The sequence below is a fragment of the Aspergillus tubingensis genome, assembly GCF_013340325.1.
Source record: "Aspergillus tubingensis WU-2223L DNA, scaffold_1, whole genome shotgun sequence".
NCBI classification, from domain to species: Eukaryota; Fungi; Ascomycota; class Eurotiomycetes; order Eurotiales; family Aspergillaceae; genus Aspergillus; species Aspergillus tubingensis.
The window spans coordinates 912,107-927,173 of record NW_023336275.1 but is presented as its reverse complement, the minus strand read 5'-3'; the positions used below and the strand labels follow the sequence as shown (position 1 = coordinate 927,173).

Genomic DNA, 15,067 nt, shown 5'->3' with positions numbered 1-15,067 from the left:
CGCCGCTCGGGCGTTGCGCTCCTGTGGAGCTCCCACCGCTTATGTAAGACAGCGCCCGCCAAGAGATTAACTACTACACTTTCAGCCTTAAGGCATCGATTGGAATGTTCTACCAATGTACTGACAAAAATCGAACTTGATTGTTGAACGAATTACACGGGGTATGAGCCGCAGCTTCTTATAGCCCCAGACCATGCATCATTACATACAGCGAATATCATCCGCCCAGGCAAAATAAGCCCCCTGAACCCGTTTGGCTGCTGAGGCTTCCATCGGCACATCCCCCATGTCGAGTGCGGAACCATTCCCTGTACTCATCGAGGTCCCGGCTATAAGCATAGCCAGAGAGCTTCTCACCGCTGTAGGACAACAATGGCAAGTGATCAATAGTAGGCAGCTTGAAGGAAAATCGTTCAAGAAGCGGCATTACTGTTGAGGCTCGACTCAGTGGCTTTTCAACGACTCCGAGCCCTTCCGCAGGACCTGGTGTAAGCGGCTTTGAGGGGTCTGTTATCGCTTCTGGTGACGGCTCGGTGAGCTGAGGTGAATCATCCTCAACAAACTCTTCGGGAACATGATATAGTTCGTTGTGCACCGTAGCAAGGGTAAAACTCCCCTTGGCAGGAAACGTCGGGTAAAGCAGGTAATATCCTCTGCCTCGGATAAACTCAAGGAGGTACTCCATCACGGCTGGGTATTTCTTCGATATGAGCTTCTCCTGGGGTGATTGCTGGCCCATACTTTCCTGAACCATGAACCGGTTTGATAAGAACTCGTGGAATTCGGCCCACTTATCGCCGAAATATAGAGCTGCATTACTGTTGGGGGCCTGCCAAAGAAATAAAGGCAATAACTCCCCATCGCCCGGACTGGAGACATGGTTGCTGTCAGCTTCTGGTGGTTCGAATGGTTTGCCGTCAGTCAAAAGAGAAGACGGAAGCTCAAGCGAGATGCCAATAAGCTTGCTAGACAGCTGTTTGGTGCGGGAATGTTTGTATTTTAGCATGGTATACATCAAATAATGATAAAATGATGGGGCTAGCTCCGTCTGTGGAGAAAGCACAAGCACGTGGGACACAGCCGGGTCCCTAGGATAGAAGGCCTCAACAGACTTCAAGGAGGCTTCGGCGGAGTTCATGTCATGTGGCTGGATTCGACGACGGAGAGTGACCTTTCCAGAAGAATGAGGAGGCCATTTTATCGTCTTAATGTAGCGAAGCAGCTCTGGGTCTTCTTGAGGGGGCAATTCAATCGTCAAGCTAGGTGTCCCGCCAAGATAGTCCGCATTTTGCAACGTCCGGAGCAACCTGATCAGGGAACCAGAGGACTCAGAAGGAGCATGAACAAGAAATTCAACTTGAACGTTATTCCAGGCTGTAAAAGCATTAGCACGGAGTTAGACATTGACCGACAGAGTCTCGAAGGTTACCTTGAAGGGCGCCACTGTCTAGGGTTGACATCCACATGAGATCCCTTGCTGTGCTAGGGAGAGAGACATGGGGAACACCTGATTCATCTGCCCAACCTTGCACGCCGCGCCAGAAGAAAATTTCTTCCATCTGCTCGCCTTGTGTCAGGATTACTTGCGGAAGGAGGTAGGAGCGGACATAAGTGAGACCCGCCGCCACCGCTCTCTCCATACGGGCATCTGTTGACCATTGTGCATAGTCTGGCCTAGCATCTGCAGTGCAAATGGATGAGTACTTGAGGATGAATTATGGTGGGTTGATACTAGCAAAACGTACCATGCCAGTTGACTGGACAATTCGCATCATCTATACCATTGACGCGCTGAATACCTTCGATTGACACGTCGTCTCTTCCCAGCAGCACCATGTGTACTTCGTTAAGCTTTCTCCCTGCCATCTGGCAGGCAAGAGGAAGGAGATCCGACACGCTTTCCAGGCTTGCAGCAGCAAAGACAACGGCGTGACTGGTTGGCTTCTGATAGCGGGAGACTTGTCCCTGAAACCGATGTAGTGACTTAGCCAAATAGTAGAAGTTGATCTTTCCATTGTAATAGAGTTCATCACTGGGCTTTGCGTCGGCTTCATTTCGCTCGGGAGGGCCTTGCGGAGGAGCGCCAGATAGTGGAGGTTGAAGCTCCTCCTTCTCCTGCTGCCCCTGCTGCTGCGATTGTTGTTGCAGGTGCTCTTGCTGGAATCGAAGTGCGGCCTGTCGCGCTTGAGCCAATGCAGGGTTGAACCGCTCCGGAGCAGGAGCAAGATCAGTTGGCATATTTTTGAAGAACAGATAAAGTAAATACAGAGCCACAATGCCTAACACGAATCGTCGCGGCCGTGGTGGTTTCCATTGCTTTGAGCGCCATGGTTGGCTATGAACTGTGCGAGACTGATGGTCATCGTCCTTCTTCCCAAGCTCCTCATCTGCCAAAAATGGCCGTTTGGAGGGCCACATTATTCAAACATAAAGATAGCTGCTCCGTTGGAGCTGGCGCGACAGATGTAAGCATTGAAGAGAGGGGCGGAAGAGCAATGAATGGATGGCATGGAATCTTGAAGGGGCCACGCGGTGGAGGTTCGACGGTTGCGGGATGGCCGCGGCGACTAATCAGCCATGGGCTCTCCGCAGCTTATCCCCGATCCTTACAGCCATTCATTCGGTCGGCCTTTCTCCACCGCCTCCAGTCAACATCCATTGCTTCTAGAAGCCTGCCAGGCCAATACATCTGACTGGCGTCGAGCTATAGCTAATTTCATATGGGCTGACAGCTTCTTTGTCACCATCAGTATCCCGTGCTTTCAGTGGTTGGAACATTGCTTTATACCAATCCCGTGGCTCGGATTAGTTCATATAGTCGCGCACGATACCAGAGAAGCAACATTTTTGCTGATTCAGTTGTTCCATTCCTCTCAAACCATGGACCCCCAGATGGACCTGGACAATACAGAGCCCCGAGGCACGAAAAGATCTGCCGAGGACAATGAGGAGCCACAGAGACCAAAAAGGATCAGAGTCAGTTCTCATTTCCAGTCGTATCTTCGCTTAGGTATTAACGCGACATAGGCCTTAGACCCCGATGTTGTAAACAAGATTGCAGCAGGGGAGATTATTGTGGCTCCTATGCATGCGTTGAAAGAGCTAATTGAGAACGCTGTTGATGCTGGCTCGACATCGATCGAGATTCTGGTGAAAGACGGTGGATTGAAGCTCCTGCAGATTACTGACAATGGCCATGGCATCGACGTAAGTAGAGCGATCACAGTTCTTCAGCGATAAAGTGGCTGACTTCAGAGACAGAGAGATGACCTCCCTATCCTGTGTGAAAGATTCACAACCTCCAAGCTAAAGCAGTTTGAGGACCTTTCATCCATAGGCACGTACGGTTTCCGGGGCGAGGCTTTGGCAAGTATCAGCCATATTGCCCATCTCACCGTGACCACAAAAACTGCCGGATCCAGCTGCGCATGGAGAGCACACTATAGCGATGGGAAGCTTGTCCCCCCAAAACCTGGACAAAGTGCTGCGCCCAAAGCCACCGCAGGACGCGGCGGCACGCAAATAACTGTGAGTGAGATACTACTTCATCTCTGAATGTACAACAGCTCATTTGAATCCCAGGTAGAGGACCTGTTCTACAATGTCCCGACAAGACGTCGGGCTTTCCGATCAGCAAGTGAAGAATACGCCAAAATCCTCGATGTAGTCGGCCGATACTCCGTCCATTGCTCAGGTGTTGCCTTCTCCTGCCGCAAGCATGGTGATTCAGGCGTCAGTGTCTCCACTCCAGCTGCAGCGAATACAATAGATCGAATTCGTCAAATCCACGGCAGCGCAGTCGCCAACGAACTTGTCGAATTCAATGTCGAAGATGACAAGCTGGGCTTTCGCTCATCTGGCTTTGCCACGAACGCAAACTACCATGTCAAGAGAACTACCATACTCCTTTTCATCAATCACCGCTCGGTCGAATCCACAGCCATCAAGCGAGCAGTCGAACAAACATACTCCAGCTTCCTCCCCAAAGGAGGACACCCCTTTGCCTATATCGACCTCGAGATTGAACCACAGCGTGTTGACGTCAACGTACATCCAACCAAGCGCGAAGTGAATTTCCTCAACGAAGACGAAATCATCGAATGCATCTGCAACGAGATCCGCTCCAAACTGGCCCAAGTAGACTCAAGCCGGACCTTCTTAACCCAAACCCTCCTCCCAGGTGTAACAACAATGGAGCCCGCAAACCGCGACGCCGAAGGCAGCACAGACACCGTACCCAAAACCCCATCCACGACCAAAAAGCCATACGAACACAATCTCGTCCGCACCGACTCCAAAGTCCGCAAAATCACCTCCATGCTCACCCCAGCCACACCACACACACCAACAGCCTCCCAAGCAGACACCACCACCATCCTCGACGAAGGCCTCCAATACGAAACCACCTCCCGCGAACCCCACCGCATCAGCTTCACATCCGTGAAGAACCTCCGCGCCTCCGTCCGCAACTCCATGCACAACACCCTAACCGAAACCATCGCCTCCCACACCTACGTCGGGCTCGTCGACGAACGTCGCCGAATCGCAGCCATCCAATCCGGCGTCAAACTCTACCTAATCGACTACGGCATGTTCTGCACCGAATTCTTCTACCAAATTGGCCTTACAGACTTCGCCAACTTCGGCGTCATCAAGCTCTCCCCACCACCCAAACTCATTGACCTCCTCCGCATCGCCGCAGACACCGAACGCACCCAATCGTCCCAAGAATCAACAGCAGAAGAAGCCAACGAAATCTTTACCAACGCCCCGGACCTCGTCGCCGAAACCCTCATCGACCGCCGCGAAATGCTAAACGAGTACTTCTCCCTCGAAATCTCACCAGACGGGGACCTCCTCTCCATCCCCTTACTCCTGAAAGGCTACCTCCCCAGCCTGGGCAAACTGCCCCGATTTCTCCTCAGGTTAGGTCCCTACGTCGACTGGACAAACGAGGAGGAATGCTTCCGCACGTTTCTCCGAGAGCTTGCGGCTTTTTATACTCCTGAGCAGTTGCCCCCGCCTCCGAACGTGCAGAAGAGTAATGATACAGGAGCAGAAGGGGAAGGGGAAGTGGAGGAGGAGTTCATCACGCAGAGACGGGCGCAGATGGCGCGGATGCTGGAACATGTGGTATTCCCGGCGTTGAGGGCGCGCATGGTTGCTACGACGCGGCTGTTGAAGGGGGTGGTCGAGGTGGCGGATTTGAAGGGGTTGTATAGGGTTTTCGAGCGGTGTTGATTTAGCTGGATATTTATATTCGAGTATCTATTGATGGTTGTGAGAGAGTGTATTCGTTCAGGTGTAATAATAACGGAAATACTACATCTGGCTGTTATGTTGAAGGATATGGTGAAGGGTTGTATCCGGAACAACATGGTTATTACTGTATAGTTCTGAAACTTAGTAACTTTTTTCAGTGGTACAGATACGAACTTAACCAGGGCAGCGATACGAGTTACTATTCATAGCCATACAGTGTACTGTAAAAGAAGCTACTAGTAAGTATCATTTGTTCAGGAATTAGACTTTGAAATGGCATTGAACATAGACGACGGCGCGTCTGAGCTGCATAAATATACCAGGATCAAACCCAACATCAATGGCAGTAAGCAGGTCGACCCTTTAACGATAGACATCATGCCGATTCCTAGGCCAAGCCACGATAACGCCGTCCTTGGAGAAATCCCACACATACACACAACACATAACATATATTTGGATGCGTAATCAAACATCTCAGTGCCATTAGATTAAGTCCCTCGAACGCCCAAAATCAAGAACGGCGAAAAAAGAAAGTAGATCATTTAGCTGTTGTTCGTGCCCTCATGTCAAACATATCGGTCATCATCATATCTGTTGTCTTTTGTTGCAGGAGACGCGGTCTGTCTCCGTATAGAGGATACCTGGCGGAATGTGGCGTGTGGAGCACAGCTCCCAGGGTCACACTTCTGCAGGCTTCCTGCATGATCGAAGTCGCTTTCACTGTCTAGAATACGGTTTGTTCATCAATGCGATCTCGCGAGCCACGGTAGCCCATTCTAGTTCCCGTCTTGCAGGCTTGTTTCGCTTCTGTAATTGTAACTCCTCCCATTTAAGAAGCTCGTATCTAAAATATACCGTTAGCTAACAGCGTCCAGGATTATGCTTAGCAGGTGTAGAGCTGGGACTTACACAAATCGTAGATGAGGCTGGATGATTACGTTAAGCCTTCGTGCTCGGACAAAACAGCTGGGGCAAACGTTAGTGTAAGTCGCATGTAATATGATCCAGTGGACCTACTATGCCCTAGGGAACGATAGGCCTAATGACGCCATCACCTCGGCAATACAGATGGTCGCTGAACGTGAGACACCCACGCGACAATGCACCAAGGTGGCCATTCCGTCCTGCTTTCCTTGTCCTAAGTGACCAGTCCTGATAAGCATTCGTTCTATCGGTGCCAGCATCATATCAACTTACGAATGAATTCTAGACAGCGATCGAACGCCCGTGTCAACGGATCAATCCCATTGTCCTGAACATCAGTGATGTGCAGAATGATCTTCTCGTCCACCTTAGTAGAGTCGTTGTTCCACGTCACGGTTTCGCCTATGCTGAGGATGCGCTTGATGCCTAACGCGGAAAGCATCTCCGGGTTGTTGGCGTGGGACAGGTTGCCCAGGTACATGTACGGCAGAATGCGACTTGGAAGGGAACCATCGCAATATCTGAACCAAGCAGGATCGGGAAGGCTCCTGATCTTGTGTGATCGAGTTGCAGGGCTTTCCTGCAATAGTCGTGCTTGTACACCGCTCATGAAGGTAATATCAGAAGGATAGGCGAAGAAATTTCGCTTCTTCTCACAGTGCAGTCTGAGCCAAGCATTCGGAGCCGAAATGCCCTCTGCAAACATCAAATAAGCTATCGCTAGCAGTGAGCTTTCAGTGTAGCCGTCCGGACAATGAATGAGAATTTTGCGGGCTGTCTTGGTGAGGGGGATCATTGGGATATCTCCATCCGCATCAGCCTTCTGGTCTGGCTCATCCGGGTTGGCCAGGTAATAGATCCAGCGGACCGTGTTCACTAGATCATCGATCTCTCTGGTTTCACCTGAGGGCAAAAGGATCGAACCGGATGAGGGAAACTCCAACTTCTGTGGGCCTTCCTCGAGTTGCTTATTGAGATTCGCCAGAAAGCGAGGGCCAGGAATACTTGCGAGCTCGCTGGCCTCAATCAAGAGGTCGAAGTTCTCGGTAGGTGCAGGCCCGCAAGATCCAGGCCGTAATAGGTAATCGGGTGTAGGGCCAAGCCAGACATTCGTTGAGATCTCGGAGGCTTTGGACATCTCACACATCTCCAAGCGTTCCCACTGGACTAGTAACATGTTAGACTGGCAACCAGCGAGCATCCTATATGTCACTTACAGAAGTCCACGACTTGTCCCGTAAGCTGGCCACTGGAATTGATAGCCACCAAGTGCGACGCTCTCTTCTCAACCTCAGAGAAGGGACCTAGTGATTGATTAGCTCCCGGTTACCCTTAAGTAGAACCATGTTACTCACAATCAAGGACAAAGGTGTTGTAAGCAGGAAAGTTACGGTCAGGGTCGTTCTTGATTCTCCAATTATGCTGTGCCGTTGCCATTCGCCTTGCAATATCCAGAATCTGTTGTTGGGTTGCACTATTCTCACCGTAGACGATAATGTCAGATAAGGGTGCCAACTTTGCGGTCTGTATCTGGAAGTTGCGCACTGAGAAGCCTTCCCGAGGGTCAACCGCAAGGAATTCCACTCCCGACGGGGCCAGAACCTCTTCTGGAGCTACCGCACCCTTGATCCTGCAGGAGGATAGATTACCGCCGACTTTGACAATGGTGATGCCCCGCCAGCACCTCGGAGTCCGACGAAGAGAACGTTTTCCCTTCGTAAAGAATCCCAGTTGCAAGTGATTATCTGGATGAAGCCCGTGCAGCCATGGAAACATCGATTCGGGATTTGGCAGTGGTTGGGCGGCCCAATGCTCCAAAGAAGCGGACAGGGTTTTGAGGTCAATTGTATACACCGTAGGTGAATGAGTCAGTCGCCGGGATTTATCAGGCGGATATAAGAGCGACGAGGTCTGATCATTAGAGCTGTCTTTGGCAGCTGGAGATGGTGCATGAGCATTAATTGGAGAGGGACCCGTGGGGCAAACAGGTATATGCTTGTTTGGGATGGGAGACGAAGTTCTGTTCAGACTCAATGCGGGAGTCAAGCCGGTCGGGGGAGGTGTTGAGTGTCGCAGCGTCTGCTGCTGCACCACAACTGTCGCCATGATCTAGAAGTAGGAAGCCCTCTATACTCCGTGTGCCGCCAGCGATGTATATCCCTTGAAACGGAATTTATCCAATATCTTGACAGTGCAAACGAGGCCAATCAACAACGCATTCCTTATTTTCGAGACCCTGTAGGATACCACGCGCGGGTTCAGTCGCCAAAGAGCGATTCTTCTCTGTAATTAGAATAAAATTAGCATCTGTAGTTCAGAATCGAGGCTCAACAACGCGTCTTGTGTTTCCGCATAGGAAGGGGGGCGCGGTGGGGTGTGGGGAGCCGATGACATACACAATACACCAGCAAGACACTAAACTTTAGATGATCTAATTCCGGTGAAAGTATGTCTGGGAACCAAGAAACAGGAATAGATGAGGTGTGTGAATTTGCAAGTCATGAGAAGAGACAACAGGTGATAAGATACATGGCAGCGTAGATCGTTAAATGAGGGGGGGAGTCAATTAAATTGGGAACTGGGAGGAGAAGGTTTACCCACAGCAGATAGCAAGCTAAGATACGCCCAACCCCACAATGATAAAGGGAACCAGAAACACAAGCACCCCAAGGCGATCCAGAAACGATCAGGATGTGGGGGAAAGGAGTGGGAGAGTGGAAAGTGTAAATGAAGATGAAGTCAGCGAAAGATAAGGGTAGGAGATAAGGTGAAGTTAAGTAATAACCCAACAGAAGTGAATCATGAGGGAGAAAGGGAGGAATGAAGGGAGGGGGGGAAGACGACTTCTTGAGGAGTAGAAGACGTGGAAGGGGAAGAGGAAGACTAGAAGTTGAGGAGAAGAAGAAAGAAGGAGGAGACGGAGAGGAGGAGGAGGGGAAAAGGGAAGGTTGTAGTACAATAAGACTACTACTACTACTACTAACTAATTAGCCAGGGAGAGGAATCCCAATAGTCTTCCTACTACTACTGACTGGCTCACTGCAGGTCAATCCAGTATGGGGGTGGGGAGGGGCTTAAGGAAACGCGCGGTGGGCCTCCGTCACTAGTGGCCACTTAGTCCCGCCGTAGCGCCGCGGCTTCTCTGCGATGGGGCTGCCCCGTCTGCTTTCCATTTCCCTTTTCACCACCCCCCAAAAAAGAAAGAAAAGAAATTCAAATCATCCATCCATTACTGCAGTATCTAGTGCATCGATCTTCCAATCTATCCCAATTGATTGTAATGGTCCTTGCTGCCACTTCACTCCCACTGAGCAGGGATTCTCGTCTCATCTGCTACCCATCTCATGCAGCCCCTCCCGATCATTCTAGTGTGGTAGATAACAGGAACCTTGGCCCGACCTTGTCGTCACCATCGGCCATCCTTGATTTCGGGCAGAAGGTCCCCACATCCGGCCTGTCCAAGATGTGTGTCAAGATGATAGATAATACAACTTCCCCGTTTGCGGCCAATGATTCCACCCTCCCCTTTCTCCTTCCACACACACCCCCGGCGCTCAGGCAAATCTCACTAGTCACTACAGCCCAGAATATGCTGTGCGCTGCTACACAATAGGCTGGGCTGCTTCAATACTCTTGGGTCGTCTCAGAATTTCCAACCCCCACACCTCCCTGGGAGTCTTGACGCCAACACCTCTAGTGTAACGCCCAATAGGGCCTTGAAGCAGTGGTCTTCCGGCTGGGGACCGCAGATACGGCGACACAAGGCAAGGTGCGGCACCTGCTCTGCCGAATGAGAGGTCGTTGGTCGACAGAAGTGGCAGGCCCGTCAAACTCAGTCTGACTGGTCCGGCTTTATGATTGGCATCCACGCACGTCCCGTACCCTCCTCGCCATTGATCTCTTTGACAACGGTTGCTGACAGGGACCCGTGGTTCTTGTCAAGTCATGCGTCTGCCCACCCCCATCTCCAACTTATCACCCAACCACAGTCTGGGTGCGGACTCATCTGGACGACATGACATCTACATTACCGACCCATTAATTGCTGTTTGTCCTAGTGCAGATGTACCCCTGGGTATATGCGTGACCATCATGGTATGCATGTCTTTCTTTTGACTTTTCTCCAAAATTTAATTCTGTTTGCCTTTTTCTGCCCCTTTGCTGCTCTAGTCGATGGACCTCATTGCTTCTTTGGTCTATTGCTGTACTCCTCGAGAGCCCATGTACATTCTTCTGCCTCGTGGGGGACCTGCATGTAGTATGCGTTGTAATAATGTAGCGCACTCACCCTGGTTCTACAAAGTGCAGCTCACAGCCATGCAGAGCCATCTACATGCCTAAGATTAGGCACGCGACAAGGAGAGGGGTCTGTGGACAAGCATGGTCCTATAAGCCGTGAAATTAAGTATCTTGAGGCCGATCCAACGTTGACCGGATAAAGTAAGGCTTTCCATGGTGTCGCCTGAACCTTCTGGGTGGGTAAACAGTCATAATCAACCCGATCACAGTATCACGATTTTCTTCTGCTTTTCCATTGATATGGCTTCTACGGTATCACTTGCTGCAGATCGGGCATCGGTCACCCACAGTTAGTCCTCCCGACCGTGTTGCGTTGGCTGTAACCAACCCGAACCAAGTGTCAAACCAGTGAGTGCACGGGCGTGTCCATCTCGTCCCCACTTCGGCTTTTCCCTAGAAGCCAAGCTTAAACCGGGTATCTCTCCGCAGAACTCAGCCCCTCTTCCCACCCAAAACCGCTCCTCGCTGCTCCTGCCTACTCCACCACCCGTTCACTCGGCGTTACTTGACTCCTCTACCACGTGCCTCTCGCCTTGCTGGCCTTGAAAAGCGGCCCGATCTTCACACATGCAACCCGCCTGCATCGTGAGGCAGTCAGTCGTTGAGGGGTCAGACAGAATGTGCAGTCCCGAACACAGGGCCAGGCTCTGAGAGTCAGACAAGTCGTGCCACCTTGCTCTCAAACGATCTCGTGGCGAGATTGATAGACTGCCAACTGGCGATTAACGCCAGCCGGCCAATACAGCTTCCTCGGGTCAAGGCTGGACACTCCGTTCATCTATGCTTCGGCCTTGTCTCTGAGCTCCTTTGCAAGTCTCAGCAAGTAGAAACGAGCCATGTCAGGTGGGAGGCCATCAAACGACTTTGCCATCTTCTGAAGATCGGTCCTCGCTTTCTCATAGGCTTGCAAATCACGGTTCCCGTAGACATCCCGTCCAGCTGCATATCCTTTCGATAGATTGCGAAAGAAAACATTCACGGCCACACTGACCTGGCCAGTCGGAGATGCAGTGTGTAACCACAACGGGGGAATGAACAGGATGTCGCCACGACGCATGATTGCTTCATGTGGCGTCGTGTGTGGCACCGAAGCAATTGAACCGTCTACTGAATTCTGAAATATGTTAAGGGTGGAGCTTGATGCCCCAGCAGGGACCTGGAGGTATTGAACATCACTAGGTGGGAAGAGAATGAGTCTCTTCTCGCCACGGATCTGACACAAAACATTTGCCATGACCTGGACATAGTCAGTGCCTCACTTCTGCAGGTATCTGTTCACATGCACACTCACATCGTAGTGCAGCCACAGGGTGACTGGTCCAGAGATCCTGAGTGGAGAACTGTGTTCGTTCTCAACAACCATAGCAAAAGGCTCCGGGAGTCTGAAATCATCCTTGAGATTGGGAAAATCTACGGCTAATTTGGCAGGTTGTTTGGTTGGCTCTTCAGTGGAGATACTTCTAAGATATTGACGACCACCTGCGTGCACTTCATCCAGGAAGGCGCCGAACTCCTTGGTTGTGTAGGAGAAATTCTTCGTTTGGAAACTCATATGGTCGGACTGAGCGTCATGCACGACAACCTATCGAGAGGCTCTTAGCCAGATTTCTCAGGGCAAGCAGGGTCGGTGGCTTCTACCTTGCGGTCCCTGCCAACAGCATCCGCGAGATACTCCTTTGTCCAACGCTCGGTGCACGGACCAAGGTCGGAACCTTCGATGATTACTGGTTTCCCTTCCACAAGTATCTGTTGGAATTGCGCGGCAGTTTCAACCTTGACACGAGGAATCGATGTGACATCCTTGGTGCTTTGTTGGTCCACATTGGATGGCTCCACCGACGGCTCCTCAGCTTTCAATGGTTGCGCAATCTCAGAGATCCGACCCCACTCGTTCTCAAGAGCTGTGTCAATGTTCTTTAGAAGCCAGGTGCCTTCCGTCCAAAAGGTCCCAAAGGAGAAACAAACTGCACCACCGCCCAGCAGCAAAACCTCGTCCGCGTCGACGGTATGAGCCGCATGGCCGACCAATAAAGGTCTTGGCCCACCAAAGTTTAGCCCAAGCCCTATTGCAGACAGTATGTTACCAGACTGCGATGCAGAGTCGCCAGTAAGGCACTCGACAATCGCTTTCGTATTCAATAGCATGATTTCCTTCTCATAGGGCACAATCTGTCGAGGGATGATACCACCAATAAGAAGCAACCCCCGGGAGGAGCAACTGAGGGTGGCGCCGAAGCGGCTGAGATATTCAAAGGTGGTTGAAGCTTTCTGCAACTTTTCTGTGCCATCGTGCAACTCCACATAGTACGATCCGTCACTGCGCTGGTGCAACTTCCATGTCCAGAAATCTTCCACGATAGTGCCATCCGCTCCAATTCCTCCGAAGAGGAATCCAGACGTACTGTCTATGCTTGCCAGGCATGCCCCAAACCTAGCATTTGGGCTTCCATTGACCGTTTCAACGGGTTGCCACCCGTCCTCTTTGCTCCATAGCAACCAGGTGTCCAGCGTCGTGCCATTGCTCGTCTTTCCTCCGTAGACCAAGACATAATCGGAGCTCAAGGTCACTCTGATCGCACTATGTCTGAACCGCTCGATTGGGAGGTTATGTGTCGGACGCCACTGGGTCCCCTGTCTTAGCCAACAATCCTGAAGACCAGCAGTGGGTGAAGCCCGGCCACCAACAAGTAAACAATCGCCACCAGATAGCTGTGTTACGGTATGACACATCCTGGCTGGGATGTCGCGGGAAGGTACAGGCAGGGTAGGACCGGTGACGTCGCTTGTGTTCGCGTACAGATCCGTCGTTGCTAGTCGCGTCTGCCGTCCCAGCCCGGCATGGTAACCGACCGAGTTTGTGCCATCTGGAACAAGCGCTCCGAACCTGCGTTGGCCACCTCCCGCCGGGTACTTTGCAAGAAGCGCGTACTGGTTGGAAACGTCGACTTCCTGTTCGGCCTGCGTGGTCTTTGCTGCGCTGCGATCTGTTTCTCCTTGTGATGTAGAGGCGACGAGAAGGAAGTAATGAGAAGCAAAAAGTGCAAATTCTTCCCATTCATCGAACGGTTCCACAGCATCCAGAGAGGATCGCAGCGAACTGGTCACAAATCCGTCATCCGACCATAGATCCCACAGACTTCTGGCATTGGCTTGCTGCCATCCGGCGTTCCTGAACCGCTGTTCTTGCTCGTTAAGTGAAGGGTATTCGTGAATCGAGTACAGCGGTGCTCCGAGCTTCTTGAAGTGTTTCATCATGGTCGAGGCGAAAGGATGATCGGGTCCGTCGGGGAAGAACTGTTCAAGAATACAGAACTTGGCATCTATGAGGTTTGACGTTAGTTTGCATGCGATCAGCCACGGAGCCGCACGGAATAGACACCGTACCGTTGTTCAACTTTGACGCCCACTCGACAACCGCATTGGCAGACTTGACATCCATATAAGTCAAGGAAACCTCAGCTAGGAAGAGGACTGAGCACTCAGCGGGCAGGACCTCGGCTCTCAGCACATCGTCCAACTTTTTGAGATTTTTGAGATCGCATCCAATGCCTAGGTATTTCGCGCTGCGTATTTGCACGGCGCTTTCGTCGGATAGGAACTCTACATCCTGGAGAACCTGTGTGATTTCATCGGTCCTTTTGATGGCGGTCTTCTTATTGATCATGAGCTTCTCATAATCGATATCGACGAATTGCGTATCTCTACACAGGGATGGATCTTCACTGAGGAGAATGAACGGTAGGGGATCACTACGATAACCCATCTTAGCATACGATCCAGGTACCAATAGGTTCTGCAACCAAGCGGTTGCTTCCGGTTTGCTACGACTCACAATCCACACCCCAAGTTCAGGACAAACTTGGGTTTTCCCGTAGGCTCTCTCATAAATTGTCGCACCGACTCTGCCATCGCATGCATACGAAGCCAATATCCACGATTGATCAACGGCGACCGCCGCTGGGGCTTTTTGACGAAATACCGAAAGAAATGGGGCTTGGGATAGTAGAGCATTTCGACGCTGCGTTTAGATACGATACTACTGTTATTGGTCTAGGACTGTTAGATGTAGCACAGGCAATCGAGAGATATGTAGGCGCTGGGGGTGGTCTGTGTCTGCGCCAGGCGCATAGTGGGACTCCGTCATAGTATGCAATTGCGACTTACCCCCATAACCAGATCGGCCTCCTTCTCAGCTTTCGTGCTGGCTGTAGCCATTGCCGGCTTTTTCGTAGCTGCCTTGACAGGGCCGGCTTCCTTTTTTGCCGTCATGGTGAAATTGACGTTGTGCGGGGTTATCGTAGGAGAGGGAAGAAATAAAGTGGAAATTTGCGAAAAGAAAGGCGGAAATGTCGATCAAGATGTGGCCCAAGCGTCAGGTGCTTCGCTTGCCGCGCCTGACGCAGACCGCGGCAAAGGAGAGGAACTGTTGTTCTTCCCCCGGATACCTCCGCTACCAACCAACCAAGTCGGCGTCACCTCGCGGTTGTGGAGGCGCTCGGAGTATATAAACGGCGAACCGTTACTCGAGTGACAGTTGCGCAAGCGAGAGATGCAAATCAAGGCCCATCAACAGTGACGG

The 15,067-nt window shown here is 51.4% G+C and overlaps 4 protein-coding genes across 4 annotated transcripts; 1 reads left to right on the top strand and 3 right to left on the bottom strand.

Annotated features, from left to right (window-relative positions):
- Positions 1–217: 217 nt before the first annotated feature.
- AtWU_00315 (uncharacterized protein) lies at positions 218–2,418 on the bottom strand (the record flags this gene model as incomplete). The annotated part of the gene is made up of 3 exons (XM_035495431.1): positions 218–1,374; positions 1,430–1,681; positions 1,746–2,418. 3 exons carry the CDS (start codon positions 2,416–2,418, stop codon positions 218–220), a joined length of 2,082 nt encoding a protein of 693 aa, XP_035351324.1.
- Positions 2,419–2,880: 462 nt separating this feature from the next.
- On the top strand, positions 2,881–5,241 carry AtWU_00314 (mismatch repair ATPase MLH1; the record flags this gene model as incomplete). The annotated part of the gene is made up of 4 exons (XM_035495430.1): positions 2,881–2,976; positions 3,028–3,207; positions 3,262–3,528; positions 3,583–5,241. 4 exons carry the CDS (start codon positions 2,881–2,883, stop codon positions 5,239–5,241), a joined length of 2,202 nt encoding a protein of 733 aa, XP_035351323.1.
- Positions 5,242–5,982: 741 nt separating this feature from the next.
- pps1 (tyrosine/serine/threonine protein phosphatase PPS1) lies at positions 5,983–8,295 on the bottom strand (the record flags this gene model as incomplete). The annotated part of the gene is made up of 6 exons (XM_035495429.1): positions 5,983–6,109; positions 6,175–6,231; positions 6,283–6,403; positions 6,463–7,356; positions 7,407–7,493; positions 7,545–8,295. The coding sequence occupies 6 exons, from the start codon at positions 8,293–8,295 to the stop codon at positions 5,983–5,985; spliced, it is 2,037 nt and encodes a 678-aa protein (XP_035351322.1).
- A 2,971-nt stretch (positions 8,296–11,266) lies between these two features.
- AtWU_00312 (tRNA methyltransferase PPM2) lies at positions 11,267–14,757 on the bottom strand (the record flags this gene model as incomplete). The annotated part of the gene is made up of 6 exons (XM_035495428.1): positions 11,267–11,725; positions 11,780–12,070; positions 12,127–13,808; positions 13,873–14,237; positions 14,321–14,538; positions 14,653–14,757. The coding sequence occupies 6 exons, from the start codon at positions 14,755–14,757 to the stop codon at positions 11,267–11,269; spliced, it is 3,120 nt and encodes a 1,039-aa protein (XP_035351321.1).
- Positions 14,758–15,067: the final 310 nt, after the last annotated feature.